The 27,843-nt window shown below is 34.1% G+C and overlaps 2 protein-coding genes across 3 annotated transcripts in view; one reads left to right on the top strand and one right to left on the bottom strand.

The window, feature by feature from the left end:
- Window positions 1-26,962, bottom strand: part of LOC131671798 (dynein axonemal heavy chain 1-like) — a 51,755-nt gene extending 24,793 nt beyond the window's left edge. Inside the window, exons 1-22 of the mRNA XM_058948522.1 lie at window positions 26,804-26,962; window positions 25,032-25,249; window positions 24,344-24,619; window positions 23,594-23,711; window positions 23,405-23,529; window positions 22,491-22,893; window positions 21,963-22,178; window positions 21,593-21,852; window positions 20,790-21,258; window positions 19,880-20,207; window positions 19,669-19,800; window positions 19,292-19,612; window positions 18,873-19,050; window positions 18,657-18,789; window positions 18,044-18,589; window positions 17,263-17,489; window positions 16,800-17,042; window positions 16,621-16,734; window positions 15,746-16,001; window positions 12,710-12,872; window positions 12,242-12,352; window positions 11,419-11,510 (exon numbers count right to left, since the gene is read on the bottom strand). Of these exons, the coding sequence (XP_058804505.1) occupies window positions 11,419-11,510; window positions 12,242-12,352; window positions 12,710-12,872; window positions 15,746-16,001; window positions 16,621-16,734; window positions 16,800-17,042; window positions 17,263-17,489; window positions 18,044-18,589; window positions 18,657-18,789; window positions 18,873-19,050; window positions 19,292-19,612; window positions 19,669-19,800; window positions 19,880-20,207; window positions 20,790-21,258; window positions 21,593-21,852; window positions 21,963-22,178; window positions 22,491-22,893; window positions 23,405-23,529; window positions 23,594-23,711; window positions 24,344-24,619; window positions 25,032-25,249; window positions 26,804-26,923 (5,049 nt within the window). The 5' untranslated portion in view covers window positions 26,924-26,962. The remainder of the gene's footprint in view (window positions 1-11,418; window positions 11,511-12,241; window positions 12,353-12,709; window positions 12,873-15,745; window positions 16,002-16,620; window positions 16,735-16,799; window positions 17,043-17,262; window positions 17,490-18,043; window positions 18,590-18,656; window positions 18,790-18,872; window positions 19,051-19,291; window positions 19,613-19,668; window positions 19,801-19,879; window positions 20,208-20,789; window positions 21,259-21,592; window positions 21,853-21,962; window positions 22,179-22,490; window positions 22,894-23,404; window positions 23,530-23,593; window positions 23,712-24,343; window positions 24,620-25,031; window positions 25,250-26,803) is intronic.
- LOC131671768 (alpha-2C adrenergic receptor-like) lies at window positions 1,376-8,375 on the top strand. 2 transcript variants are annotated; one of them, XM_058948460.1, is made up of 5 exons: window positions 1,376-2,375; window positions 6,658-6,868; window positions 7,198-7,303; window positions 7,379-7,441; window positions 8,013-8,152. In XM_058948460.1, the coding sequence occupies exons 1-4, from the start codon at window positions 1,473-1,475 to the stop codon at window positions 7,422-7,424; spliced, it is 1,266 nt and encodes a 421-aa protein (XP_058804443.1). In that variant the 5' UTR covers window positions 1,376-1,472; the 3' UTR covers window positions 7,425-7,441; window positions 8,013-8,152. The 2 variants fall into 2 exon arrangements, with proteins under 2 accessions (XP_058804443.1, XP_058804442.1); XM_058948459.1 differs by lacking the exon at window positions 7,379-7,441 and having other exon boundaries at window positions 8,013-8,375.
- Window positions 26,963-27,843: the final 881 nt, after the last annotated feature.

The following is a 27,843-nucleotide window of genomic DNA, read 5'->3' as shown; positions in this document are numbered from 1 at the left end:
GTTGGTGGAATTGTACATATATAATGACAATCAGATCGAAACATTTTGAATTTTTGAAATCCAACCCAACCCTCATAGTTTTTAGGGTAAGTATCACGAGAAATTATGCAACGTTGCAATAGATTGCTGAGAAATCCTAAAGATTCATGAATGATAAATAGCAGGTTCTCAAGTCTGCGAATACCAGTTTTAATTATAATAAAACTGGATCAATCGGGTCGGGAAGAACATCATAGAGAAATTGATATCTTTAGGATTTCAGTGAAAAATTTTGCATGTATATTAGATAAATAGTTGAAAAAGTACAACGTAAAAGATATTTTAATTGTCAACTATTTTATACACTTATAATGATAATGGCTATTAGCAATAAAAACCGTTGTCATTGATACAATAGTCGTTTAACTCGTATATTAAAATAAGTAAATTCACTGTTAACTTTCAATAACCGTTATAATTGCATTAAAACAAAGAAGTATTCTTATAATAAGAAAATTCTTCTTGGCCTAAAATGATTTTCATCTGAAAATAAGCCTAAACGGAATTATTCTTGTATCAAGAGGATTGTGTTGGACCAAAAGCGAATATCGATGTTACCAGAGGATGTCTCTTCATGATGAGGAGATTTGTTGTAAATTATTGATATCCTTAAAGAGATTTATATTTTATATATAACAAAACCATTATTTTTAACGTGAATATCGTCAAAGTCGATAAAAGAAAATTTATCCTTCCCGAACCTTTGATCAAATACAACGCTCGCAAAACCCGTGGTTTTGTCACGAACGAAATTTTTTCTGACTGAAGCTTTTACTATCTACGTAATCTAACATCGCTCTTCAGAAGAAAATATTAATGATTTGAAAACAAGTAACTTCAGACATGGACACAAGCCTTTGAGCACAGGTGGTTGCGCATAGGAGCACTTACGTGACGTTAAAAACGGCACAGAGTGACATAGATTAATAGAACAGCGGAAGAAAGCTACGAAATATTCTCAATGAACATCTCGATGAATATAACCATACGAGAAATTCTGGTGACTGGCGTGCTTTTACGAAAAAGCTCGCAAGTCATTCGAGTGGGACGAAAACAGGAGCAGCAAGCTTGCGACGATCAGTAAGAACAACCGGTAAACGGGCGACAATCTTGCATAAAGTCATCATCGATCATGATCGATGATTTTCAGCCTCGCAATGCGATTGCATTGAGCGGTGCACAATGACGACGACGTACTACTGCTGGAACAGGTGTTTCCCTCCCACAACGTATCTCGAGTCTCAGACGCGCATGCGAGCGGTGAACTGTACGTGCAGCCGAGCGCTTGGCCGTAGCGGCTAGCACGCTCAGTCGACTTTGCATCTCCGTTCGAGCAACACGCCCATTGCGCAGCATTGCTCCTAAAAATGCGTCAGCGTCGATGAGTCCATTCGAATAGAGCGAAAGCACGAGGCAAAAAACGAGAGGGAAAAATGTGCAGACTACTATGGCATCTGATGGTGAGGCGATACGGCGCTCTGACCAGCGAGCTGAGACGAACGAGGCGCTCGATTGGCGGCTACGACGCTGGCGGCAATTCGTCAACGGTGACCGACGAGTCGGCGCAACAGGTTCGCAACTGGACCGTCGGCGCAATGGACGCGGCCAGCTTCGACGATGAGCTCGACGAAGCCTGCATGTCGTTCTTCTTCTTGCTCGACTTCTCGCACCAGTTCTACATACCGTTCATCATACTCCTCGGTCTGATCGGTAACATGCTGTCCTGCTTCGTGTTTCTGACCAGCCATCTCAAGATGCGCAGCTCCAGCTACTACCTGGCCGCTTTGGCGACGGCGGACTTCAGCTTCCTGTTCTCGCTGCTACTCGTCTGGCTGAACAACAACCTCGGCTGGCGAGTATTCAACGAGGACGGCTGGTGCGAGAGCGTCGTCTACGTGAGTTCGGTCTGCAGCAGTTTGAGCGTCTGGCTGATCGTGGCCTTCACCACGGAGCGTTTTATCGCCGTGCAGTATCCGCTGCATCGGCCGGGCCTGTGCACTACGGCGCGCGCGAAAACTATTGTGACAGTGCTGGTGGTGTTGGCACTGGCGAGCCACTCGTATTGCTTCGTGACGGCCGGTGTGGTGATGCAGCCGGACGGTATCGAGCTGTGCGACATGAAGTACGATTATCTGGAGACAATGCGCATCGTCAGCATTGTCGACAGCGTGGCTAGTCTCATGGCACCGCTCGTCATGATCATCACCATGAACAGCATGATCATGAGGAATTTGTTCAACTTTAGTCAGAGATTTGGTGAGACGCCGAATCTGGGTTTCAGCGAGACTAGATGCCCAAGCCGCGAACGCTCTGGGATTAATCTTAATCCGGTACCGGTAAGTCGGCCTACGTACGTCTGCTCTTCCCTTCTCCGTGCGCGTAAAGCTCTTTAGTTTTGAGTCAGTTATTACGGCGTCATGGTTAACATGCAACGGGCTCCAACTGCTTTTCGATCCTATTTGGCTTTCATAACTCCATAGAACAGGAGGCTGCCTTAGATACAACAACTAATTTTGAGCTTAATCTTCGTGCGGTCGTGACGCAGTATGATTTGTATGAATCTTATTTTATTTATCACAGTTTTATGTTTCAAAACATAGAATATAAAATAACGTTAATAAATCAAATTTAGTGTATTTCATCATATAATATGATTGTAGAACTCTTCACGTCCTAGTTACGATCTAACTAGGACTAATCTTGCTTTCGGCGATGGGATCATATAGAAAAAATAAAGAAACACAGAAACACACACACACACACACACACATACACACGTGATAAAACAGTTAAAAATTTGCCGTCTTATTCCGAGAATAGTCACCTATAAAAATTTCAATCTGGGTAGAAATATGCATTGTAAGCACATGTCCTTAATCTTAGATATTTATTTTTATTTTGTACTGTACAGCAACTACAATATAATATAAAAGTATAAATCCTTTGATTTTTTATATTTTATCTAAAAGAGAGAAATTATAGTTCTGAAAATGATTTGATCGTCGGTGAAAAATGCGAATTGAAAAACCTAAAAGATTCCCGTCAACTACTTGCATAATATATCATTATCTAAAGATGACTGGATTAATAATTTGATTGCTCTGTAATATCTTATCCAAACGAAATCGTATTTTAAGCCTATTTTTTTCTTTATAGAAATTGGTGAATATAAATATTTCCATTCGTTTTGAAGTTCGGTTATTTGGTACGATTGGTTGGATAAATATTTTGCAAAAACTTAGTTTAAATTGTAAAATTCAATCTTCAGAAAAAATTTCGATATTAATTTTATGCTTTTATTGTTAAAAAGTTTCAACAAGACAATAAATGGAACAACGTAACATGAACGATCTGAGAGAGTTCGGAGTTCAATTCTAATAGTATCAACATATCTATTTTTGATAGTTGAATAAACTAAATGTAAATGTATTCTATTGTTTTAGTTTGTACAGATGGCCGAATGAAAATACAAAGCATTTGAGAATAAGTATAAAGGAAAATTCTGTGGTATATTCCACAACGGAAGGAAAAACATTTCTTGCTTGTAAATGTATACTTAATATTCTATTTTTATATAAAACCATATGGAAATCACTACGTTTGTTTTATGTTTAGATTCATTTTATAGATAGTTTGATACCTCTCTTTATGGTTAAATTTAATTATAGTCTAATATTGTTGATCATGCATTTTTCAATGCAAATGACATTAATTAACATTATATGAATAAAACTAGAAGGCATATTCCAATTACTGTGATTCAATATATTTGATTCTAGTTTATTAAGATATTCGAAATCTTAGATAAAATGGCGAAAAGTTTTCTACGTAATTTTTTTTAGTACAATATACGTAGTGTTATTCATAAAATATGCTAACATTTGAATCAGCAAATATATCCATTATAGCAAATATATACATTAAGGTAATAGATTACAAAACTTGATTGAGATAATTGATTAAAAAAATCTTTATAAATGGAAACATTGAAAAAGAAACTTTGATAGACTAATTTCACAACTAAAACTTTTCAAGCAATTTTTTCAATAACTTATGTTTGATAAGTTTTTAATAAATCAATGCGATTATATGTTTATGAAATCACAAATAAAAAAAATCTTTTTCCCCTAAATAAAATAATATTGTAAAAATCAAAAAAAGCTTTTTAAAAACGAGACCAAATATAATAGATAAAGATTTGGCTAGATTCACATGATGGTGTTTGCTTAAGAAACAATTAAAAAAAGTTATTTTATTACATTTACCATATAAGCATTACTAGTTCAGTCGTCTTGGTACGAAAACATAATTATATATAACAAATGTGCTGTTTGAACAGCGCGTTTATTCTTACTTTCATCACACAAGAAGCATATGCACAATGGGAAAAAATAATGTTGACCGACGAGAGATGTGTTTATTTATAATTCTTTTAGTTATTTGCTTATATCCTATATTTTAGTTATTATATTGAGATGAGCCTGGCCGCATTAGATATTCCTGAGAAAATATCAGAAACAAATCAATATATATCGAAATTAAGTAAGTTCTTTTGAATAACAATATCTTGCATTACTTGCAAGAATGTTAAAAAATATAAACAATCACATATTCGACCATTTTTCATACATGTCATTAGTGTTCTTTGAATCCGTACATCTTTCTATAGCAAATAATATAAATCGTTTTCAATACGTAACATACTGTCTTGATTCGCTTATAGTTTTCTTAAATGATAAAATTTGTAATACATAATGGAAAGAAGGGAAATAGTGAGAGCTGGAAATTCACTTAATTTTAATTATATTCAGCAACGTTTCGTCAGCACATTTGCTGACCTCTTCAGGCTGATTTCTCCCGTAAAACGAATAGCTCGTAGCCAGTTACGTTACAATACAGTACAGTTAACTGTATTATATATAATTAAATTTATTATAATATTATTAAAATTAAGTGAATTTCCAGCTCTCACTATTTCTCTTCTTTCCATTATTATAAATGTTATCATAAATCGTTTTCGGTTTTCAGTAATTTTTCACGAGCTACATCTCCACACAGTTACAACTTTAACGGCATATTATCCTCACCCTAATCAAATATCAGGAAAATTAACCATTGTAATATCTAAATATCTATTAATAACTTTTTCAGAATTCTTCTATAATTATTGTACAAGAAAAAGCTGAAAATGTAAAACTTAGTTGCAAAATAGAATTGTACTATGTAGCAATTACGGCATTGGAATCAAATAAAAGTCATTCGATTAGAAATGAAGAGATCTTTAATTAAAAAAAGCGATTTTTCTACGACCATTAGGAGACACCGAAATATTATTGTTTTAGTTTTCAATGAATAGCTCATCTTGTTATGCAGTTTTATAAAAAATAATTAGAGTTTTATATTTGTAAAAACAATTATTCATACCCTAAATTTTTTCAAGTCCGAAGTATGTTTTTTTATCAACTTGGAAAAGTTAGTATTAACAATGCAAGCGCGTCGTATGACCTTTATGACTATTATCTGTAATAATAGTATTTAATTTTTAAATTGTAAACAAACACGTAAATCACGATACCTTCAGTTTTTTTCAAAGATACTGCACTAAATTTCTAATTTCATTTTAAATATACTTAGTTACATGGTTATAAAAATTTGAATAAAATGTTGAATATTAATAGAGACCATACAACTACTTTCTATTTAAAATTGATTTTCGATATATTGATCATTTTATAAAAAATTTTATAAAAAATAAAAAATTTTTTCAAAAATAACTGTAAATCGCAATTTTTCCATCTCAAAATGATAAAGAAATAATGTTCTGGTATGCCTCATCGTCAAACATTATTTTTCCTATTATGTACACTTTCTTTTGCGATGAAAGCAAAAACAAAAACGTGTTGTTTGGACGAAATATAAATTCATGTATCAAAAATACTGGATTACGTGCAAAAATATACTTTAATTGATTATCTTTCTAGGCGTAGAATGAATAAAATGTGACTTCGCAAATTATGTAGTTTTACACATTTTTTATTTGGACTGTTCTCTAAAAGTAACGTCGCAAAAATAGTAAAAATGTATAGATATATTTATCTATGTTACTAAGGCTTTTGAATTCTGGTATTTTAAACAATTATACTAAAAAATACGTTTATTTATGATTACGTAAACCATTCAAAATCGAGATTGCGTTTATTTAATTACGATTTGAAATTGATGTTACAACAACAGCGAATAATTTTCAACAAAATTAAAAATATCACATGAAGATGGATATTATTGTTGAAAACATTTAAGTAAGATTATAGAGTAGATTTGCACTTACTTTATTTCAACGAAAAATTTCATACTACAGTAACAGAATAGCTAATGATTAAAATGGGCCTTAACGCAAATAAAATTAATCGGTCCTCGAATTGTCAGGCACACGAAGAAACCATGATTTACCAGAAGCTTAATTTAAGAGAGAGAGAGAGAGAGAGAGAAAGAGGGAGAGAGAGAGAGAGAGGGAGGGAGGGAGGGAGGGTGGGAGGGTGGGAGGGTGGGAGGGTGGGAGGGAGAGAGAGAGAGAGAGAGAGAGAGAGAGAGAGAGAGAGCAAACTTTTTTGGTTGCAGAGCGCAAGTAGCAGTAACAGTAAGAATGGTATTGCTGGTCGACGACAACCATCGCAGCAGTCATTTCAGTCGTCAAACAACAGCTCGTCAAACAATTCTCGTTCGGGTGGTTCTCGGCCAACTCCGGCGATTACTACACCCTCTACTATCATTCCACTTTCGATTCCTACGAGTGCATACAAGATGACCGACAACTCATCTCGTAGCTCAGGTGAGTTGAATCTTTTATGTTAGCTTTCTTTTTATTTTTATTGTATTGGTCTATCGCCCAAGAATATTTCGTTTTACGGATCAAGACGAAGTCTATGAAGGTATATGATTTACTAATATTTGAGCTTATTTTTAGAATTATTATCAAACGCATTTCAATACATTACTGCAACGTTCAATAACATAATTCTATTTACGTTTCATTCCGACACTATCAGTCGATTAACATATTGAAACAAAGTCGGAGAGATGTTTTTATTTTGTTTCTTTGGAAAACAAAAGTATAATACCAAATAAATGATAATGAACATAATATCTTCGCTTTTTCAGACATGAGGTCATCGTCAAGATTTGCAAGCTCTTTGCATAATCAGCATAGCATTACTAAATTGCTACTTCTTATCAGCACTGTTTTCGTCCTACTAAATTTACCCAGGTAGGTTTTAGAATATGACGATACTAGTGCTTTAAGTGAGACTTAATGATACATGTATCGTTCATCATTTTATAGCGCTGCCTTTAAATCCGCACTTACGGCTCGTCTTTCCGTGATTTAGTAGTTGAAAACGACACAGTGAGTTGTTAGCATGAACTATAAATTAATAAAATTAATTGAAGCTCTCTTAATAGCTTACATAAACAGTCCAATCTTTCCGAATTTCCATGAATATTATATTTTATTTAATATTACAATAAAATATTTAGACAAAAGAGCTTTAAGCTTATGCACAAGTATCTTTGTAGCTCTGCCTAATAATGTTATGGTTAGTTATTTTTCGGGAAAATATCTTCTGGGCGAACTATTGCTGCTTCTTTGATATTTCAGGAGACATAGCTATATACGTTCGTCTAGTTATATGGTACTAGTAGGCGAGTCCATATTACAATTTATTAAAATTACGGTTTACCTTCAGTTGCGCGAACGTAGCATGCTAGCGAAATACGTATGTGAGCAGAATAAACTAGCCTCCTAAGTAACAAGATCAAATGTATATTTTGATCTGAGTCGTAGAACAGATTACACGTTCAAATGAGAAGTGTTGATTAAAGGAAAGAATGATAAGGAATATAAATTTATATGATTCCTTCCAAGACGAGCAAGTGAGCCTCAAAATATGTTATTTTTCCTTTCGCGTCTGTTTCAGCTACGTAATTCGTCTGTGTGTCTTCTTCTTCACTCTAACAGGCCAGGACACCCCAGCGTTATTGTGGTGTTTGCAGCAGTTCTTTATGCTGCTATATTATACGAATTTTAGTGTTAATTTTCTACTGTACGCTATGTGCGGTATCACGTTCCGCCGTTGTCTCGAGCAAGTGTTACGCAAAATGCTCAAGAGAGTCAGTAAGAATCTCTGCAACCCTCAGAATTTCGTATAGCGAGTACTTAGGCGAGCGAGACCAAATGTCCATAGCCCGCCTGAGACTATCGTTATGGTTGATCTTGAACACCATTAAGAATTCGACTGATGTATATTGTACATTTTTTTCTTGTTAGATTGTCAATAAGATTGGCGTACTATTCATTATTATAATTATTAATATCATCTTTATTTCGTTATTTTTCTTTGTGATCATCGACTTTTTAAGTTATATATTTGATTGATCAAAATGTACTGGGACTGATTACAGTATTAATCGAATTTAATAGTTCTTGATATTTAGCCATTTACGTATTTATTTCTTAGACAAAGATTTCCTTTTATCTTTCATTTTTTGCCTATATAGTTTGTCACTTGTGTTCTTTTTTGTCAATCATTGCCGTCTCTTGTAATTTTTCGTTGTTGTTATGAAGTTTAGTGACGAGAAATATTCGACGTGACGAATAAATACTTTTGATACATATCCGATTGAACATGTAAATAGCTATTTTATTATTATCATGTACTATCAATAATCTTCTATAATTTAAGACAGCCAATCGGAACGAGCAGTACTATGGAATAAATATTTTGTACTATAGTAGTCATATCAGTGGAATGTGTGGACTTTGACAAATGAATATTCAAAGAAGAATATTAGAATGATTTAATTAAAGCACACAGATGAAAGCGAGTGTAACTTTAATTTTCCTTCGTATTAACTATCTATAAAAGTAATATCAGATGTCTGAAGCATGTCCCATGTTACATGCCGTACACAATATGTCAATAAGTGTCACGTAGCCTATTGAACCAACCGCAGTAGCGATTTGCAAATATGTCTCAGATTCTCTTAGAAAAACGTTCATTCTCTTCAGCACAACTATCAAATGAAAAGAAAGAAAAATAAAGAGTGGGAAGGTCAAACGCAAGTATAACGAGGTCATTTTCTTGTTATTTCGTTAACACAGGCTGTTATCAGCCTGTTGATTTCATCAGCGATACACACTGTAATTCAGAATGAATCAACCATTGGCTCAACTAATGAAATATCTTATCAATTAAATGATGTACCCTTCTATTGATGTAATCACTTATTTCATTTTTTACCAACATATTTACTTAGATATTATTATACGATAAACTTTTATCAGTCTTAAGCCATTTGATTATCGCCATATCTTAAGTAAACTAAATTTTTAAAGAGCTTCATACTCGTAATTTCACTTTTGTGTTACGTGATAAGGTAAGTTTTTACTTCTTTCTACTCAAAACTTTTATATCAAGTAAGTAATTATTTTTATAAACAAAATTGTCAGTTTAAATATATCGTTTATCTTCGTATTATATGCCAAATGAATGTCTTTTAGAGAAGGAAAAAAATCTAAAAAAGTCTTTTTTCCATGAATCTACGTTCTATGGGTTACAAATTGTAAGATTATTTTATGGTATTCCTGTTAGCGATTATATCTCAAATGTTCTTACATTAGATAGAAAACTTAAAACGGAAAAATTTATCTAACAATTATTAAAAATATTGTTAAACCATATAAAACACATAAAATCTACTATTCAATGTGCATACGCACATTCCAGACTATGACGATCAACTTTTCAGGGATAGGTTTCAGATTTTCTTGAAACTTGGTTTACATATTGTTTATATGGTAGTGTATTTAAGTATGGATTATTAGATCATTATAATAATTGTATCAAAAGTTATAAACAATTGAAAATTTTTGACGAAAAATTTTCAAAAATTTATATCTCCGCAACCATTTAAGTTATCGAAACGAATTTTTTTCAAATTACGCATAAAAGGGTGTACTTTGAAAATATTGAGTGAACAATACTTTAATATCAATTTTTCCAAAAGTTATTAACATTTTTTTCAAACAATTACCCATATCACAAAAAGTGTTATTTTTATTTTAAAAATTATTTTTTTATTGAATTCCTTGACGTTTTTGCTTTAAGATTCCGTTTTAAAATTCATCAAGCGATCATTAGATGCGATACAGTGAACGATAATAGTGGACGCTCACAGGCCCTGCGACGCCGATAAGTCGGTAAGTTTGATAGCAGCGCCGATGCGCGGCCGACAAGCGTCGTAAGGCCTGTTAGCGTCCACTATTATCGTTCACTGTATCGCATCTAATGATCGCTTGATGAATTTTAAAACGGAATCTTAAAGAAAAAATGTCAAGGAATTCAATAAACAAATAATTTTTAAAATAAAAATAATAGTTTTTGAGATATGGGCATTAGTTTAAAAAAAATGTTAATAACTTTTAGAAAAATTGATATTAAAGTATTGTTCGCATAATATCATTAAAGTACACCCTCTTATGCGTAATATAAAAAAAATTCGTTTCGATAACTTTAATGGTTGCGGAGATATAATTTTTGAAAATTTTTCGTCAAAAATTTTCAATTGTTTATAACTCTTGATATAATTATTATATGATTTAATAATCCATACTTGAATACAGTACCATATAAGCAATATGTAGACCAAGTTTCAAGAAAATCCGAAACCTACCCCTGAAAAGCTGATCGTCATAGTCTGGAATGTGCCATACGTGGACTGTACTGTATCTCCTTTTATATTTCTCCTTTAACGTTTTTTAACGCTAAACTATTAGTTATCACAAGTTAACACAAGAGTAAATTATATTATCAAGCAACATGATAGAACATATATACAAAATATTTTTCACCTCGAATGAGTCTCTGCCCGATTAAGATGCATATCATGGTAAAAAGAGAACGTTTGCCCTGCATGTAAGATATAAGATTTTCTCTGTACTACATCATATTGTAAAAAGCAAAGCTATTCGAGGTGAAAAATATATAACTTTTAAAAGGTCAAAAAATATATCTTTAAATTTAAAGTAGCACTCGAGTGCTACAAATTTCTCTGAGTAAAATCTGAATAAAGCTTGTTATTTTTTTACAAGGCTTTTTTTCCCATTTTAAATTTGGATTTAATCTTGAAAAAACATGTAAATATCAAAAGTTCAATAACATCGGTGATAAAATGAACTCTTGGTATTCAAACCGAATACGTATTTTTATGCTATTGTAAATCCTATATTTGTTATTGCTCCGTCGCTTGCAATATGTATAAAGGTTTATTTATGCAAAATTATTAGTAGATAAATTGACTATTAATACTTAAATGGTATCATACCGTGGTTTTCCCTGAACCAGTAGGACCAACCAACATCAGTCCATGTCGTACTATGGTCGTCTCATATAGTTGGATGATTTTCTGGATGAATTCTAAAAGAATCCCAGCAGTATGTCAATATATGAAATTAACTTGATGTAGAAATTATATATCATCCTACATACGAAGAAAATGGACTAGAAAGGAAATATTGTGATAATATTGTTCCTATAACCGTGTAACTGATAACGACAAACAAATAACCGTTCTAAAATTTATGTTAAAATGATACATGTTTATTAGGAACACATAAAAGAGTTAAAATTTAATGTAATGGGAAAAGCAAATTAAGAGGAGTAAGAAAAAAATTGATTAAAAGTATAAATCGTCAGTTACAACAAAATGAAGATAAGAAAAGAAGCATCTATATTATGGGAAAATTAATCATTCAAACGTCAATTCAACCTTTTTAATAAACTTCATATTTATAATCGTGTTTATTTTATCTAATCACTTTTTAATGAGCGCGCGTAAGTTATAGAAGTTTTTGCTTATGATTTCAGATTACTTATAACAAATTCCAACTATTCATTAATTTACAAGTGTGCATCAACAAGTTTTATAAAATTAATATTTATCATTTCTATTTTAAGCTTTCAAGTTCCACTAGTATATGGTTATAACGTTATTTATAATAAATGAGAAAAATTAAAACATGAATAATAGATTCGATCTCAATTTAATTACGATACTGGAGCGAAAACAAGAATAGATTAGTAAGGGCAAAAATATTCCGTTTCATTAATCTTTTTTAACAACTAGCTAAAAATTAAATACATTTTACCTGGAACATCTGCTAGTCCTATATCCTTTAACGTATCTTTAATAGCTCTGATTAACATGTCATAATCGATAGATTTTTCTGGCACTCCAGGGAAAAGGTCCGAAACGATACCTGAGAAGTATTTTTTTATTGAAAGAATGTTCTTTTTTTATCAATGAAAGATAAAAGGTACTTTTAATTAGACTAACTGTTGGATCTAGCTAATACGCTAATTTTACCAGTACGCAAAATTCAAGAATTCTGTTAAATTAAATTAAATTAAATTAATCCTGTTAAATAAAATCTTTTCAAAACACCAACAAAAAAAAAATCGAAATTTCAAATTTGTAACAATAAAGGCGAGTAGTCCATACTTTTTGAAACTTTCCAAGATTTGTTATTGAAAACCTATATAAGTTTATCATAATTATATCACATTTACAAATTGCACTCTAAAAATACAAAATAATTAAGTATACGTGCACACACCGGTAAACAATGTCAAGTCATCCTTCAAAAACTTAGGCACGTTAACGTCTCTTAAGGCTCTCAAACAAATCTGTTCTTCCAGCATATCTTTCTGTTCTCGTTTTAATAACCCAGCCACCGCAATAACCGTCTTAACAGATCTCATGCCAAAGTCATAGTGATCCTACAATATACGATAAGCATGAGTATTTCCATTTACGCTAAAGTTCGAGTTACATTTTTTCATGCTTTCTTTTATTTTTTAATAAAATGGAAATTCAAGTATGCAAAATGAAACATAAAGAAAACGGTTAAAGGCGCATTCGCGATTTCCCACTCAGCGACTTTCATTACGCTACAGCACTTTTTTCAGCGAACCATGGCAATTAATGTACATAGCATCTTCAAATTTTCCATTGATTAAACAGAACTAGAAATTTGGGCGCGACTCATTTATTGGCTCTTGGGGTCGACCATACTAAGTAGGTCGTTATTCAACTTGCGATCGGTTGTTGAAAGTCAAGCATTCGAGCATTTTGAGTATAAAAATTTTTTAATTGTTATTTTCTAGTCGACTTATCGTATTATTTTATGTGAATTATTAAGTTGCATATGTGCTGATACACTTCTATTCTTATTCTTGTCTATCTTACTACTGTCGTCAAGCGTAACGATCAGTCGATGATTATTTAGTCATCGCTTACTGCGCTCTACACCTAACTTTACCGACCTTCCGTTATGTTTGTTACCTGTCCTTTCTGCTTGTCAGCCAATCGGCATACCCTATGCATTCCCGAACCGTACATGATCAACCCGACAATGCCTCGGAAAACCTTTATGATTCCTCATGGGGTCTAACAGCTTTTGCGATTCAATTGCCTTAACAAAGCTGTAATTGGCTATACAACAACGATACACCCATGCGCACGTTCACATTAATGGGTGATGATACTATAAGTGACGAAAGAACAAAAAAAAACGGAGATCGATAACTTTGATATCATTTCATAACAATCGATGTCGGCTTTACATTCCAATACGTAATTTTCTTGCTCAACGATTCTACATTCACTCTTTGTATCTGTTGGCGCATTTATATACATCTCTCATCAATTCATTCGCATTTGAGATCGCAATACAAATATTTATAGTCGCTTACAAAAATAAATTTAAAATTAATAATTTAATTTCTAATCATAATGATCGTAGACGAACGTTCAACTTTGAGAGCAATAATTATGCATGGTAAATCAAAATATGAACTTCCTTATAAATTAAACATAAATCGAAACTTTACCACGCGATCAAAAGTCCAGAAGCCTCCCGTGTAAGTGCCAATACCTAATATATTTAAAAGGTTCCGAGTATAACGACTTTTATAACACATCAATAGAGCAAACCCACGTTTTCAATTTTGAAAATACTTTTTGAAAACCAAAATACGAGACCAAGCATACATATGAGAAATTAAGAAACTAAACCTAAATTGACAATGAAGGAACATCGAGCGAAAAACACTCATCCGTGCTGTCTATTGACCTCTTAAATGAATTTATTGCTTTTCTTCTTCTTGAATATGTGTATAACGACAAGTGAGCTTTTATAAAAATTATGTCTCCATATGCATGTATTATATTTTATAGTTGACAATATTTATAGCAATATTCAACAAAGTTTTATTAAGAAGTGAATTTTCCATATGCGTATGCAATGTAAAATTTACAAACTGTGACAAATAATTAACTAATGACAATGGAAAAGCCTTCGATAAATGCATTTTTGCTTATTTCGAAAAAAAAGTAGGTTTGTATTTGACACGATCTATTTTTATATGTTCATGCATATTTCTAGAATCGATCAGTCGATTTTGATCGAGATGGGTTCATTAGAAAGGGTATGCTAGTGAATCAGTTCCTTTTTATTATTGGCTTGATTAATGAATAGTTTTGTAAGTTATTGCAAAATAAAAATTGAAGTCGGACTGCTTTTTGTGCACGGAGAACAATGACCTGTAAATAATACTGAGATGGTTCGATGAAATAATACTTTAGCCGAATCATCTCTATAATTATAGTAACGCATCGTAATCCAGAGACGTAGGTGACAAGTCTGTAACAATCAAGGTATGTCAGAAATAATTTTTATACTAATAATTCGGTAGAAATTTTAGAGCAAACACCCGAAAATTTCCATGTAACTTTCAGTGTCACATATACATAATTTTTTAACAAACTCATGTTGAAATATTGATAAATGCTGAACTTGATCGTGGAGGCAAATTTGCTTCCGCGATCAAGTACAGCATTTATTAATATTTCAACATACAACTATGAAGTGCGAGATATAAAATGTTAATACTACAACAAACTCATTATCATAAACTTTGTCTAATAAAAGTTGTTCTTTAAAATTATAGCTATGATTCACATGAAAAGATTTAATTACACAGAAAAACCTATTCGACGGAGAATCGTTGAAAGAAATACACTTTGAAGATTAGGGTTATTAAATGTATTACTTGCTGAAAAGAAACTTGCTACTTTTGGAATGACTTATTGGAATTCCCGGCACAAATATCAAAATTATGGTATGTATATAATAATTTTAAAAAATAATATAGTTTTTTAATTATTACAAGCATGAAAAATTGTTAATAAATATAAATTCACACTATTACCATAGTGAGAGTCTGCAATAAAAGATCAAAATATCAATCATGTCAGAGGTTATGTTTTTATGTCTTCGCATTACGAGTCTGATGTCACGGTAAAATTACTTGTTAATGAACGTTAATTAGAAAATAAAGTTGGTATAAAAAATCTTAATAATCTAATAATTAATTAATTAATTAATTAATTAATTATTAGATTATTAAGATTAATTAATTAATTAATTAATTAATTATTAGATTATTAAGATTAATTAATTAATTAATTAATTAATTATTAGATTATTAAGATTAATTAATTAATTAATTAATTATGATTAATAATAAAAAGGGCTATAGTCAGCGTTTCAATCTATCAATTGTTGATAAAAATATGACTTGTTGTCTACCTGTGTGCTAAGCTGTTCGGAGCTGAGTTTGAATGTAGCTGTAATTTTGGCCGCCAAAGCCTTTGCTTGCCCAAATCCACACGAGAACAATGAAATTTCAGCTATCAGTGTGTAATTAGGTACCATCATAGCTACTGGCCGAAACAGTGCTTTCAAATTATCTGGTAATTCGGTACGCCCAGCGTATCCAGGATTCATCGTTATAAAAACTGCGCAGGATCCTTTCAGACTCAATTCCACTCCTTCGAAGAAAAACCTTTATGACCGTAATATTATCGCATGAGAGTCTTAACGTAAAAGATCAAGAATTTCAATAATCGAATAACCGAAAAATATAATTAAAAAATTGTGATATGAGAAACAAATAATAACATATTATCTTTCTAATTATTCTTAATCTTATATTATACATTTACTGTCGTTAGTTTTCATTACTGGTTTCTATAATTTACTCTCGTGACTCCAATCGACGGTGACATCGTCTTTGGCAATACGAACGTTAACCTTATCAAGAATTATTCTCTGGCATCTATGGATTTTATTACATAAACAAAATGTACAGGAAAACTCGAGATAATTAGTTATGAAAATTAGTATTGAACTTTGATCGTTTAATACTCATTGACAACAGACTCAAGCCCGCAAAATCAGGAGCAATCCGCTTAAAATTGGAAATTTGCTTTGTTCAGTCTCGATTAGTAAAGTAATAGAAAACAGTACTATAAAATGAATCAGTCAAAAAATCCTCAAGTGCTCTTTTTACAATTCATAAATAATGCTTGCGATAATTGTACAAAGCTGATTTAGCTTATAACTGTGGAGTAAATCAAAGCCAACATTTAAAAATTTGTCCGTAACTGCGTTAAAAATTTTACCTATCAGCGCTGATTTGCTGCGCTTTCTGAATAGTCATGATCTGTTGAGCAATGACTGAGAGTACTTCAACGTCTATCCTATTAAACTCGTCGAAACAAGCCCAAGCTCCAGAGCTGAAAGGCGATGCGTTATTGCGTCATTGGAGAAGAGGAGGTGAGCAGACCGGCAAGATTAATACCTGGCGAGGCCCTTGAAAAACTTGCCCATCGACATGAAATCCAGTTGGTCGGAACAATTAAAGACAACGCATTGTATGGCGAAAGCTTTCGCAAGATCCTTGGTCGTCTCAGTTTTACCAGTGCCCGCGGGACCAGCTGGTGCGCCACCAAATTTCAGATGCAGAGCGCCCGTTAAGGTTAAGTAGCATCGATCCGTCAGTGGAGTAATAACAAGACGCCCGTTATTTCCGAGGTACTCGTATCTGCAATGGATGATAAATTGACTTTCTAGCAGAATATTTCGTTGCTCATCTTTTCATATTTTTATTTCGCGGATCACGTTAGTGTACACATGAGATCAATCATATTGAACACTTAATAAAACTGTATGGTATATTGTGTACGCGAGTACGGTACACCAAGCAATGGATTCAAGACTACATGTGTTAAATGTAAAGGAATCGAATTATGCCAAATACGAACCCATATTGAAATTCCGCATTAACGGCGCGAACTTTGAGATCGCTGTCGTTAATCCAGTAGTAACGTAATTGCGAAATCCAATCGAAATCGTTTGTATTGGCAACGTGACCATCAATTAACGTTGACAATACATCGCGAGCATGAACTTGGATTGTTATTATAGCTTCCAGCATTAGTCTCTCGATTTCCGTGCGTTGTCCACGAACCAAAATTCGTAGATCGTCTAACTGTGTCCGTAAATAGTCCATTCGATTAGAATAAACTTACACGCACACACACGCACATTCGCGAAATGTTCATTTTGTTTTAACATTTTAGTATAGATGTCGACCTTTATTTTGATTTTTTTTATACCGACCACTTTTGTTATTACTTAATAAATTACTTTAAAAAAATGAGCTTTGAATGCTTTCGAACTAAATACAATTGAAATTCGAGTAGCTGGATGATAAGATAAGAGTTGTCGGGATCACAGAAAAAGTGAACTCGATATTGCAGTATTAATTAAAAAAAATAATAATTATGAAATTGATTGTATACACGAACAATTATTGAAATTATTTAAATTTTCTAGAAGGCGTGGTAATGTACACTTAAGTAGTATAGACGTCTTTTCTATTTATTATAATCATCAAGTCACGCTGCGCTTATTTTAACTGAATTGATTTTTCATCATTGAATTTTAGTGCAAAGCAACGTATTCGGAAAATAATATAGAGCATAAAATAATATATGAGCGCCGTGATACAACGGTGCAAATGATAAAGCACGTCAGAAATACCTGCTGAACCATAACTTGCATGTAGCCACCCAATTCGCCGGATATTATAGCCTGCTCAACATGCGCAGTCCAGGAAGTTTGCCCGACGGACAATGAAACTTGACCTGGCCACATGAAAACCCAATCTTTTCTCGGCATTGATTCGACCGTTTTTAGCGACTTGCTTATTTCGTGTCTGACTGTGCTTCTCATCGCATCCTCGACATAGCCGAGCCAATATTCCACGCTACCTTCCGGACGAACTGGCGACTCCAATGTCACCTCTTCGCCTTCAGCAGAGTACATTCGTGTGATGGCCAAATCATCTTCGAAGCGCAATCCCTTCATACTCTCGAAACATTTTTTCAGATGGGGCTGCACCGCTTGCACGTTTTTCGTTTGGGCGAGGATCTCCAGTAGCTCATCGTCGCTGAGGAAGAAGAAACGCGGGAACAACATACGACGGCTCTCCAAATAGTCCGACAGACCTTTTTGCACTACTTCCAATAGGTTCATACACTCGCGTAGACTTTCCAGCAGCGTTTTATCCGGGCATATTTTGATCATCTGCAAATGTCAATGCTGAAAAATAGACATGTTTGAAATGTACGTGATTTGTTGAAGTCATATTTACAATAGGATTGTCGAAAGCTTCCTTCATGATCCGCCGCCAATTGCGCTCCATCGTTTTGTACTTTTTCGCTTCTATCGGCAGTTGTTTGCTTATGTCTTCGGAGGAAAATATCGGCTCGAGGTACATCCAAAACCTGTGCGACAAGATCACAATCAATATGGCATTCTTTCTGAAATATCCCGTCTCTGAAATATGACAACGGTGAGCTCTTGATACTTTTGCACTTCCATCCACAGATATATCACGTCTTGACAGAGTTTCAACTTCGAGGACCAGTCGTCTATTTCTTCCTCGAAAGCTGCTTTGAACGGATCAAAAGTTATCTGTTGAGTATTCATAATGTGATCGTCTAGAAGCAATAGAACTTCGTCAGCAACTTTCATAATGTACGTGCCTGAAAACCCACATAAAGTGTCAACTTCAAATATGACTTTAAAGCGCACACAAATGACCGGACGTTTTTATTTGCAAGGATTTTCATTTCGTGTACGTTTGAAAACTTAAGTTTTCGCGTGCCATTGCCAAAAGCGAAAGATTTAAAAAAAATGAAAACAATAAATAAAAAGTAAAGCGACAAATGAAAAGTAGTTTTGTTTGTAATAAAAAGGTATTGCGGATCAGCAGCTAAAGCTCACCGGTATCTTTGTAAGCTATGACGTCCATTTTCAAAGCATCCCACTCAGCTATCATTTTCCGTAAGGCGTCCTCTATAACGTGTTCCTTAGCCGCGCTTTCGGAAATTTCCCGGATGGTCTCCTCGTGTTCCATTATTCCAAACGATAATAGGCTCTTGAATGTGACGTCAGAGCTCATTGAAATTTTAATGCCAATTTTGTCGCTCAGCTCTTGTAGATGACGCGCTTTCATCCCGGGATTTCGCAGTGCTTGTATCACGCCAACGTACGGCTTGAAATGTTCAATTCGTCCGCGTATGTCGCTAACAAGTTCCAATATTTCTGTGCATATGATGTGTAATTTAAGTTGTGGCTCAAACTCATTGACAATAAATTACCTTGTTGATCTTGAAAACTTTTGCTATGTCGTATCATGATTTTCAACATTTCGGTAACTAATGGTTCAATTTGGCTCCCATCAACGTTTACTAATGGATTTTCCATCCAAATCTCGTACATATTGAACCAATCTATTTTAAAATGATTCTTTAAAATTAGATCACCTTCTAAATAATTATTCACATGCAAAATAATTAAAAATCACGTTACCTGCTGCTGTTAACCAAAAGCTCTTGTACGAGTCAAATTCTTTGATCAATTGCGTTAGTCTGTCGTAGGGCTTCATACGAGAACCAAACAACTTTTGCCTTGAATTTAGTAGCATGCCAAACTCTTGAGTTTCCTTCATTACTTTCCATAATTTTTTCACCTCGACGGACGTCTCTTGCACTTTGGAAATATCGCTTTGCTTGATAATGTTTGTAAAGCTTCCAATCAGAGAATCAATTTTTTCTATAATTAATTTTTCATCTTCTATCTGCACTTTGTAAAATATTGCTTTTTCCATTTCGACTAATTTGCCGTAAGCTTCTTCGATCTAAAAACAAAATAGACTAATCAGCGAAACGAACTCTGAGCGCTGACTAAATTCTAAATAATAATAATGGTAATAGTCTCTGTTTAAACTTCTTTTTGGAAAAAAGTCCGTGGGACAGCACGGAAATTTAGTGGAAAGCAATTATTGCTTTCAGCGAAAAGCATATTCATCGAGAATCACGTTTATTAATAAAATCTTGATAAAAACGAAAAGAAAGCATGTCGACTCGTTTGTCCAATTTTTATCTCCAATTTTTATTTTACCATTTTCCGTAAAATGAATATGCTATGGCAAACGAAGTATTGAACTCGGCTTTATTCACCTGTCGTACCGATCGACATTTTATGTATAAATGAAATAAAAACACGAAAATTTGAAACGAATAAATACAGTGTAAGATCACTGACTAATAATAAACACCACTAAAAACAAATGTTTAATTTAATTGTAGAGTATGATATTTTACGAAACAATATACGTATATAAAGTATGGTGATATTGCCGATGACTTTCTTGGCATTGTAATTGTCTAATTCGATCAAAAAATTTTAAAAATGCATTACATAGATATTGTTGTTTCACCTGCTTTAGTATTTTAGCTGGATACTTTAATGCCTCCCATTTCGCTTCGGAATCATCATCTGTCAAATTATAGTAGAATACATCCAGCATGTCGAATTCCAGTCGGACAGTTTGTAAAGTTTCGATATGTTCAGCAACAGTAATCGGCAATCCTTCCATCCACTCTCGTATCTCGAAAACTTGTTCGATGGTGGCAGGCACGACATTCAGTTTGTAAAATATCATTGTAAACTCATCAAGCATTTCGTCAATCCGACCACGCAGTCTTTTCGCGTGCATTTCTAGGAGACCCGTAATGACGTTTTGTTGCTTATCGATCAATTGACTCTTCAATCTTCCGATGTTTACTTCAAATGGGCCAACGTTGATCTGCTGAGGGATATCACTTTCCAAACACGATATTACTGCAAAGTGCATTGTTATCTCGTCTTTTAATTCAATTACAGTGTGTTCTTCTTCTTTGTAGTTCCTAAGTGGATATTTTATAATAGTTGTTAGATGCTTTTGATTCTTTTCGAATTTTTATTACTCTGGATGAAAATCTCATAAAACCAGTATTTTTAACTATCGTCAAAATCTTTTTCCCGTAAGTTTGAAAAGATGTAATATGAAAAAAACGTTATCAACATGAATGATAATCCAAACATTATTCTTCAATCGAGTAAACTTCAATTGTAAATATTCTCTCAAGACAATAGATATTTTTTTAATTAATTAAAAATGCATTATTTAAAACGTATATGTAAAGCTACTTTTCAATGAATATTCGTGTGTTATCGTATATTAAATATCTAAGCACTTACTCAACGTACTGTAGCGGATCAAGACCGAACAGATCACGATATTTGTCGAAATTCTCCAAATAAGCTACGAGTGGAATTATAGATTTCCGATATGCCGTGTTCAGTTTGTTCCGAACATTCGTTATTATTGATTCTTTGATATTTACCGACTTAACGTACAAGTCTCGCGAAAACGTTAAATTATGCAATAGCGCTGGATGTAGTTGGTTTATTTGTTGACACAACTGCAGCGCGTTTACCAGTAAAGCGTCAAACTTCTCCTACAATGTTAGACATACAAAGTTTTAACAATGTTATTCAAAGTTACGTAATAAACATTGAAAAATTATGAGGATCGATTACAATTTTTAGAGGATCATTCGGAATTTACCGCATAAAGATTAGGATCCGTGGTGTAGTGAGCACCATTATCATTCATGTAGAGTTCAATCGTGAAGATTGGATTGACATTTGACTCAAATAAGGGCTCCTTCAAATTTGATTTCCAAACGAACTTTTCATCTACATTTGACATGCACATCGTTGGTGCTTCTAGTGTCCTCAAAAATCCAACTGCTGACGTTTCAATCAAAGTTCGCAGCGCGCTCTATGCGAAAAATATCACTTTCTTTTTTTGCGCGAACCAATAGAAATGTTGAATATGACGTTTGCTAGGTTACGATTTTCATTTAAAAATCCAGTTATATTAAACAAGTCGATGATGAATGGCAAGCAGTGCTTCAAACAAAAAGAAAACAGAACTAGAGGAACGTTTGTCAAGGAAAACAATTGATGGCAAGGTGGAATGGCTGGAATATTAGTAGCCAAGTAAAAATCCGAGCAATCTTTATGAAAGTACAGCATTGCGGGTTCACGCGCCAGGGTAAAAGATTGGAGTAACGGAGCAATAAAGATTGACCTGCATACGCTGTCGTACAAGTTGCATGAATCTGTTGAGTTTCATGGCATCGTAAATGTCGTGGTGGCATTGTCTCAGATCGAACCATCCTTTGCCAATGTCTCTTAGGCTTATTCGTATAGCTTGGCAAATATTTTCCAACCATCCATCACGTAGGTAATTTACGAGCGAATGACTGGCGTGTAATTGCTGCGACTCAAATTCTTCCAGGCTCACGCTTTTCGTAAGTCTTAGCGAAAAAAGCGTCGATTTCGATGCTTTTTCACATTCCAACGCTATCGACATCATTGCCTCGTGTACTTCCGAGTGCACGTACAGGCTGTTCCATTCGCTGAATTGTCGAATTGCCTGTGAACATGATAAACTGCTTTTGTTTTTAATCTTATCGACTTTCTTCCGTTCGCTGACTAATGCCCTTTTCTTTATCTTTTCTTTCAATTTAACAAAGTAGATACACCAATTATGTTGTAGCCTCGGTGGCTTCAAACAATCAATCCTCTTTTTGACATTTCTCTATCTCATCAGGTCAATCCCAGAATCATTTCACACTTTGTCCGCTAGACAAACTCATTTTTCAAGATTCATAAGCATTGCTAATTAAAAGCTCATACTTTTAATTAACATGGACATTTCTTTAGAGGTACTTTTCATTCAGCTTGTGACGTTGAACTTATGCAAGCTTCCAATTAGTCTGGCTCAAATTATTAACCCTTTTTTCGGTTTTTTCGTGAATAAAGCAAATATAAAAATCGAATAGAAAAAAATCGTAACTCTTTATCCAATGAATGGAGCAAATGTTGAGTTACGACGCAAACGTTCACGAAAGCTCTTTGAAAGCTTCAAAGTTGTGCTAAAGTGTTGAATCAAGAGAAAGACATACGTGAAAATGCGTGGCAGCCGCGATACATGATTGCTGCGCTGTTGATTGGATTCGCTCAATAGAGTAGTCGTCAAATATCCCCAGCAAATGTTTTAGTGTTTCTCGGCACTCCAGTTCGCACATTACGCGTGAATAATTGCGTTCGACCTCACTCGCCAACTAAAATAGCATTAATAGCATCGATGTTGGGAGCGATTCAGTGTTTAATTTATTAAATACTAACAGTTATAATTCCTTTACTGTGAGGATAATTCGTATGTAAAGTATGTGGATAATTAATTGTTTCGTTTACATGAGCGCTCATCCCTTCTAAGGGCATACAGTCGATGTACAAATTGTACCTGCAAATAAATGATATTCGATCAGAATCTGGCCAGCCTCGCTGTTGTCGCGCTACGTCAAATAAAACTCGTAAAACACTGAGCTCCGCATATTGATTGCTTGTCTTTTAGATAGCGCTGTCAACGAAAGCTTCATTGGGCCGTTGCGCGAAATCCATTTCCCCTGAATCCGAGCGTAGCTCTTATGGGTTGCTTATGGGTTGGTTTCGCTCGATTGATTGCAATACTACTTCGATATGTATTTTATGCCAGGTATTAACGACCTTATTGTTGGCATCCAAATATCAGCTACGTTAATATTAATGTAGCCGATAGATATTCGCGTCGAAAACCCATTAATAATTAAAGTATTGTATTACCAATTGGAATAAGTATCGTTAGCGAATATAACAATATCATTGCAATTGTTCATGCATGTTATTTCAGGACAATGAAATTTAATCAGCAAATATTATTCAACAATTAGTACGGATAAGATATCTTGTAATAAATACTGAAGCTTGCATACTTGTGTTGGTGATTAGCGATTTGTTAAAAGCTCACCGACATTCGTGTAGACGAATGTCGATGAACAAAACTTGCACATAGGGTGGCCCGAGAACAACGTTTATCGAAGGCATTGTTTGACTCACTCAAGACGAGCTTCGCAAAATCTCCTCGTCTTCAAGGCAGACTCAAGCCTCTCGGCAAAAATTCGTGGGTCTTCAGCGATGAACCTCACGCGAAGTCTTGGCAATGTGAAAATAGTTTTTTTGCCATCGAGCGAGAGGAGGCGCAAAGATGAGTCCTCGTTATAATTGATGACAGCCACTAATTGCCATTTGTCTGCTCCTATTGTCAAGGCTTGCGCTGGCAGGGGGTGTCGCTTGCTCGCTACCTCGCCTAATCTCAACCATTCCTCTGCAGTTCTGTAAGCGCGCGAGATCCTTAGAATTAATCTCAGCTTGTCGAGCTCTTCACCGTTCTCTTTCTTTGAATGAAAGATCGCGTACGAAGATTAACGACTTGCTTAATCTTTAAAGATGTACTCTTGATATTCTGTTACCAATTTTTTTCTCTACTTTATTACCGATCGGTTTCCCCAGTCAATGTTACAACGCGTACTAACTATTGCTTTAAGGAAACATGAATTCTTCATTACCAGAATACTAAAATTCAGGCTAGAACAAATTGTACCAAAAGAATTCCTTTTTATTATTAAGAAAAAATAAAATAGAAGAGTAATTCAGCAATTTATCGTTTCTTTGTGTCATGGCCGATCAGAGAGATGGGTCGATGAAAACAAAAAAGAGGAAGAAAAGAATGGCCGTTCACAGTTACCTGCAGTCGTAGGTGTAATCGTCGAAAGTCTCAAGTGGAATATAATGTTGTTTGTTGATATCCGATGCGTTAATCCCTTTCTCGCGCAAAAGCACCTCGAGATCGAAGCTTTCGTAGAGCCGACGTCGTCTTTCTGTCTCAACGTTGCGTGCAATGCGCTTGGGTCCAGCCTCACATTCCATTTGAACCTTAGGGGAGAAGGTCTGCCTTGGGAACACCTGTCGAAGCCATTTGTGTTAAATGCCACGTCGATGGTCATCTTCGTTCACTATCCCCTCTGTTTCTTTTTCTTGATTATAATATACTCATTTAATTTAAGATTACATAGCAATCAACACATCACCTGCGACTTTTAGTTTTCATCGATATTATTAATTTACGTTGTTTTAGGGGGGCCACCTGAAGTTGAACAGTGAAAATTATAAATTTTTTTACTGTGGTGTGAAAATCGTTAATAATAAAGTCTAATAAAGTTAGCATCATGAAAAATTTTTCATTTTGAAGTACTCGCTAAATACTTTTATTTTCTTCTTTTCAAGGCCTACAATCTCACGTAAGAGCCTAGACATTCAAACTTTTTCCAATCAACAAGCTTTTTATCTTCTACATTTAGCGTCTAGTAACAAAATTTGATATCCTTTTTTGTTTTTAAAATTTTCGATTATTTTTCCTGATAAACTGGTTACTCTTCATTTTAGATCCCTCAACATGTACATACAGCACACCAAGATATGGAAAAGTTGGCTCCCTAGTTTTACCTCGAGTATGTACGTATAACGTGGATGAAAGTATGTGATAACTTAGTACCGTACGATTGCATTGTTTCAATCATTTTTGAAAAGTCACTCTTTATCATAAACATCGAATTCCAACAAAGGCTTAGTCAAATTGACAGCTAAACAATGCGTCAAAGAGAGAATTTTCAACAACTATTTTTTAATCATCGACGCGACTAAACGCGATACAATTGTCGAATTGTATAGCTTTTTCTGGGTTATTGAATATATACGACACGAAACTAGAGAGGCAAATATTTTACATATTGACGCGATAGACGGACATAATAATGGTATTTTATAAATTTACGTTTACAACCGATAATTGTATTGCATAAGCCTTACAACTACGTTAATAAGCAACTAGTTAAATACAAATTTATAATGAGTATAGATTTCGTTTAAGCAGGTACTTCACGTTCGAAACTTTTGACTATAGCTATGAACATGTATAGATTTTCTTTCGAACGAATTGCAGTTTTACAAAATAGATATTGTTAATAATCAAAAGCGAAATTCTTTTCCATGGTCCATTCTCTTGCCAGTGGCAAAATAACGTAAATAATATCATAAAGGATTTATCTTGTAAAAGAAATGTTAGGTAATTTTTCCAATATCTGATTAGTGATTAATGTAGAATCAAGATGTAAATTCTAGGCAAAACTTTGACTTTTTGGAATCAGCCAACTAACAATAGGAGCAGGTAGTACGTTCTATGCGAAGGTGAAATAAAAATTTCAAGTATTACTACGGATATTCGTAGGAAAAAGTCATCTATCAAGAATGACACCTTTTGCCTAATTTTCATTTTGGTTATCGATAAAAGAATTTTTTTCCACACACACAAGTAGATAGTTATGATTAGCCAGTCACGTATACAACTAAAACGAATATGACCTGCGATAGCCTCAATATGTAGTCTTAGTGAGGCGAAAGTAATCGTCTGTAAAACAAAAACATTTCCAAAAAGGCAGCGAAAATTTGATATCAGCGTACGATGGTAGGATCAGTGGGGAAAGTAAGCCATCGTTCGTTGTGAATCAGCCCTTCGTTATCTGTCCTTGTTTTCAAATACAACGGCGGGGTCGGCGAACTAAGGTTATTCCAAGTATGCATGACTTCCCGTGGTGGTGGTAGTGGTGGTGGTGCTGCTGCGGCTGCTGCAGCAGCAGCAGTAGTCCGTCTCCCTGTCTGATGCCCTGTTGAAGCGATCGATATCGCTACGTTATTTTCAGAGAATACGAAAGCAATTTAATCATTGAGTGCGCAATGCCACGTCGTGCGCGATCGATTCCTATTTTTGCTTTTTACCGGTGACAAGCTCCGAATAGTAGCCTCGTGTTCGCTGTGACATGTTTTGCTCCATAATGAGAAATTCAATACTCTTTTTCTCCTTGAGTACTGCTTTGCCTGGCACTTTTCTTTTATTTTTGGTTAAAATTTTGTTCCATGTCAGCGAATGTCGACTGTTTGCAGGCCTTGTTTTAATTAAAATCGAGAAATTGCTTCACGAGAATGTTGATCATTTGACTTTGGCTTGTATCAAGTGATTCTAAATAATCTACTCACTGTTAGTTGAGATAAAAAGAAAATAAATTTTGTTGTTTTTTTAATAAAATAATGTTAAAAATAAGATATTTATTTACATAAAAACGAATCAATCTTGTAAATATCAAATTCTATGCTGTAGATGCAACTTTATGTACTGATTATTTTAAAGAAGTTTAATCCTTTGCATATCAAAACTTTTTTTTATAATAAGAAAAATCCAGTATTTGTTCAACGACTTAGGGCAATTAACAAATACTCATTTACTTTTACAGAAAAGAATTAATAAATTGTGTGGAAACATTTAATTTATCAACTCGTTATTTCATTCATTATATAACTTTAAAATAAAAAATTGTTATAGGAATTACCGACCGATTATCACTAACACCGATAAAATAGATTTCTCCATCTCCGATTGCAAACTTTTCGCAAAAATAATCGCGGCCATAAGATGCTGCCCTCTGGTGATAGAAGTGTAGTCTGAT

The sequence above is a fragment of the Phymastichus coffea genome, unplaced genomic scaffold (genome assembly GCF_024137745.1).
Source record: "Phymastichus coffea isolate CEN01 unplaced genomic scaffold, Cenicafe_Pcof_1.1 PCOF00135, whole genome shotgun sequence".
Classification (NCBI taxonomy): domain Eukaryota; kingdom Metazoa; phylum Arthropoda; class Insecta; order Hymenoptera; family Eulophidae; genus Phymastichus; species Phymastichus coffea.
The sequence above is the reverse complement of the archived record's forward strand: the minus strand, read 5'-3'. Positions and strand labels throughout refer to the sequence as shown.

Excerpts from the sequence above, each read along its gene's own strand:
- LOC131671768 (XM_058948459.1), top strand. The coding sequence starts at position 1,473 with ATGTGCAGACTACTATGGCATCTGATGGTGAGGCGATACGGCGCTCTG. Across the intron at positions 2,376-6,657 it reads TTAATCTTAATCCGGTACCG|AGCGCAAGTAGCAGTAACAG; the intron begins GTAAGTCGGCCT and ends TTTTGGTTGCAG. Across the intron at positions 6,869-7,197 it reads CAACTCATCTCGTAGCTCAG|ACATGAGGTCATCGTCAAGA; the intron begins GTGAGTTGAATC and ends TCGCTTTTTCAG.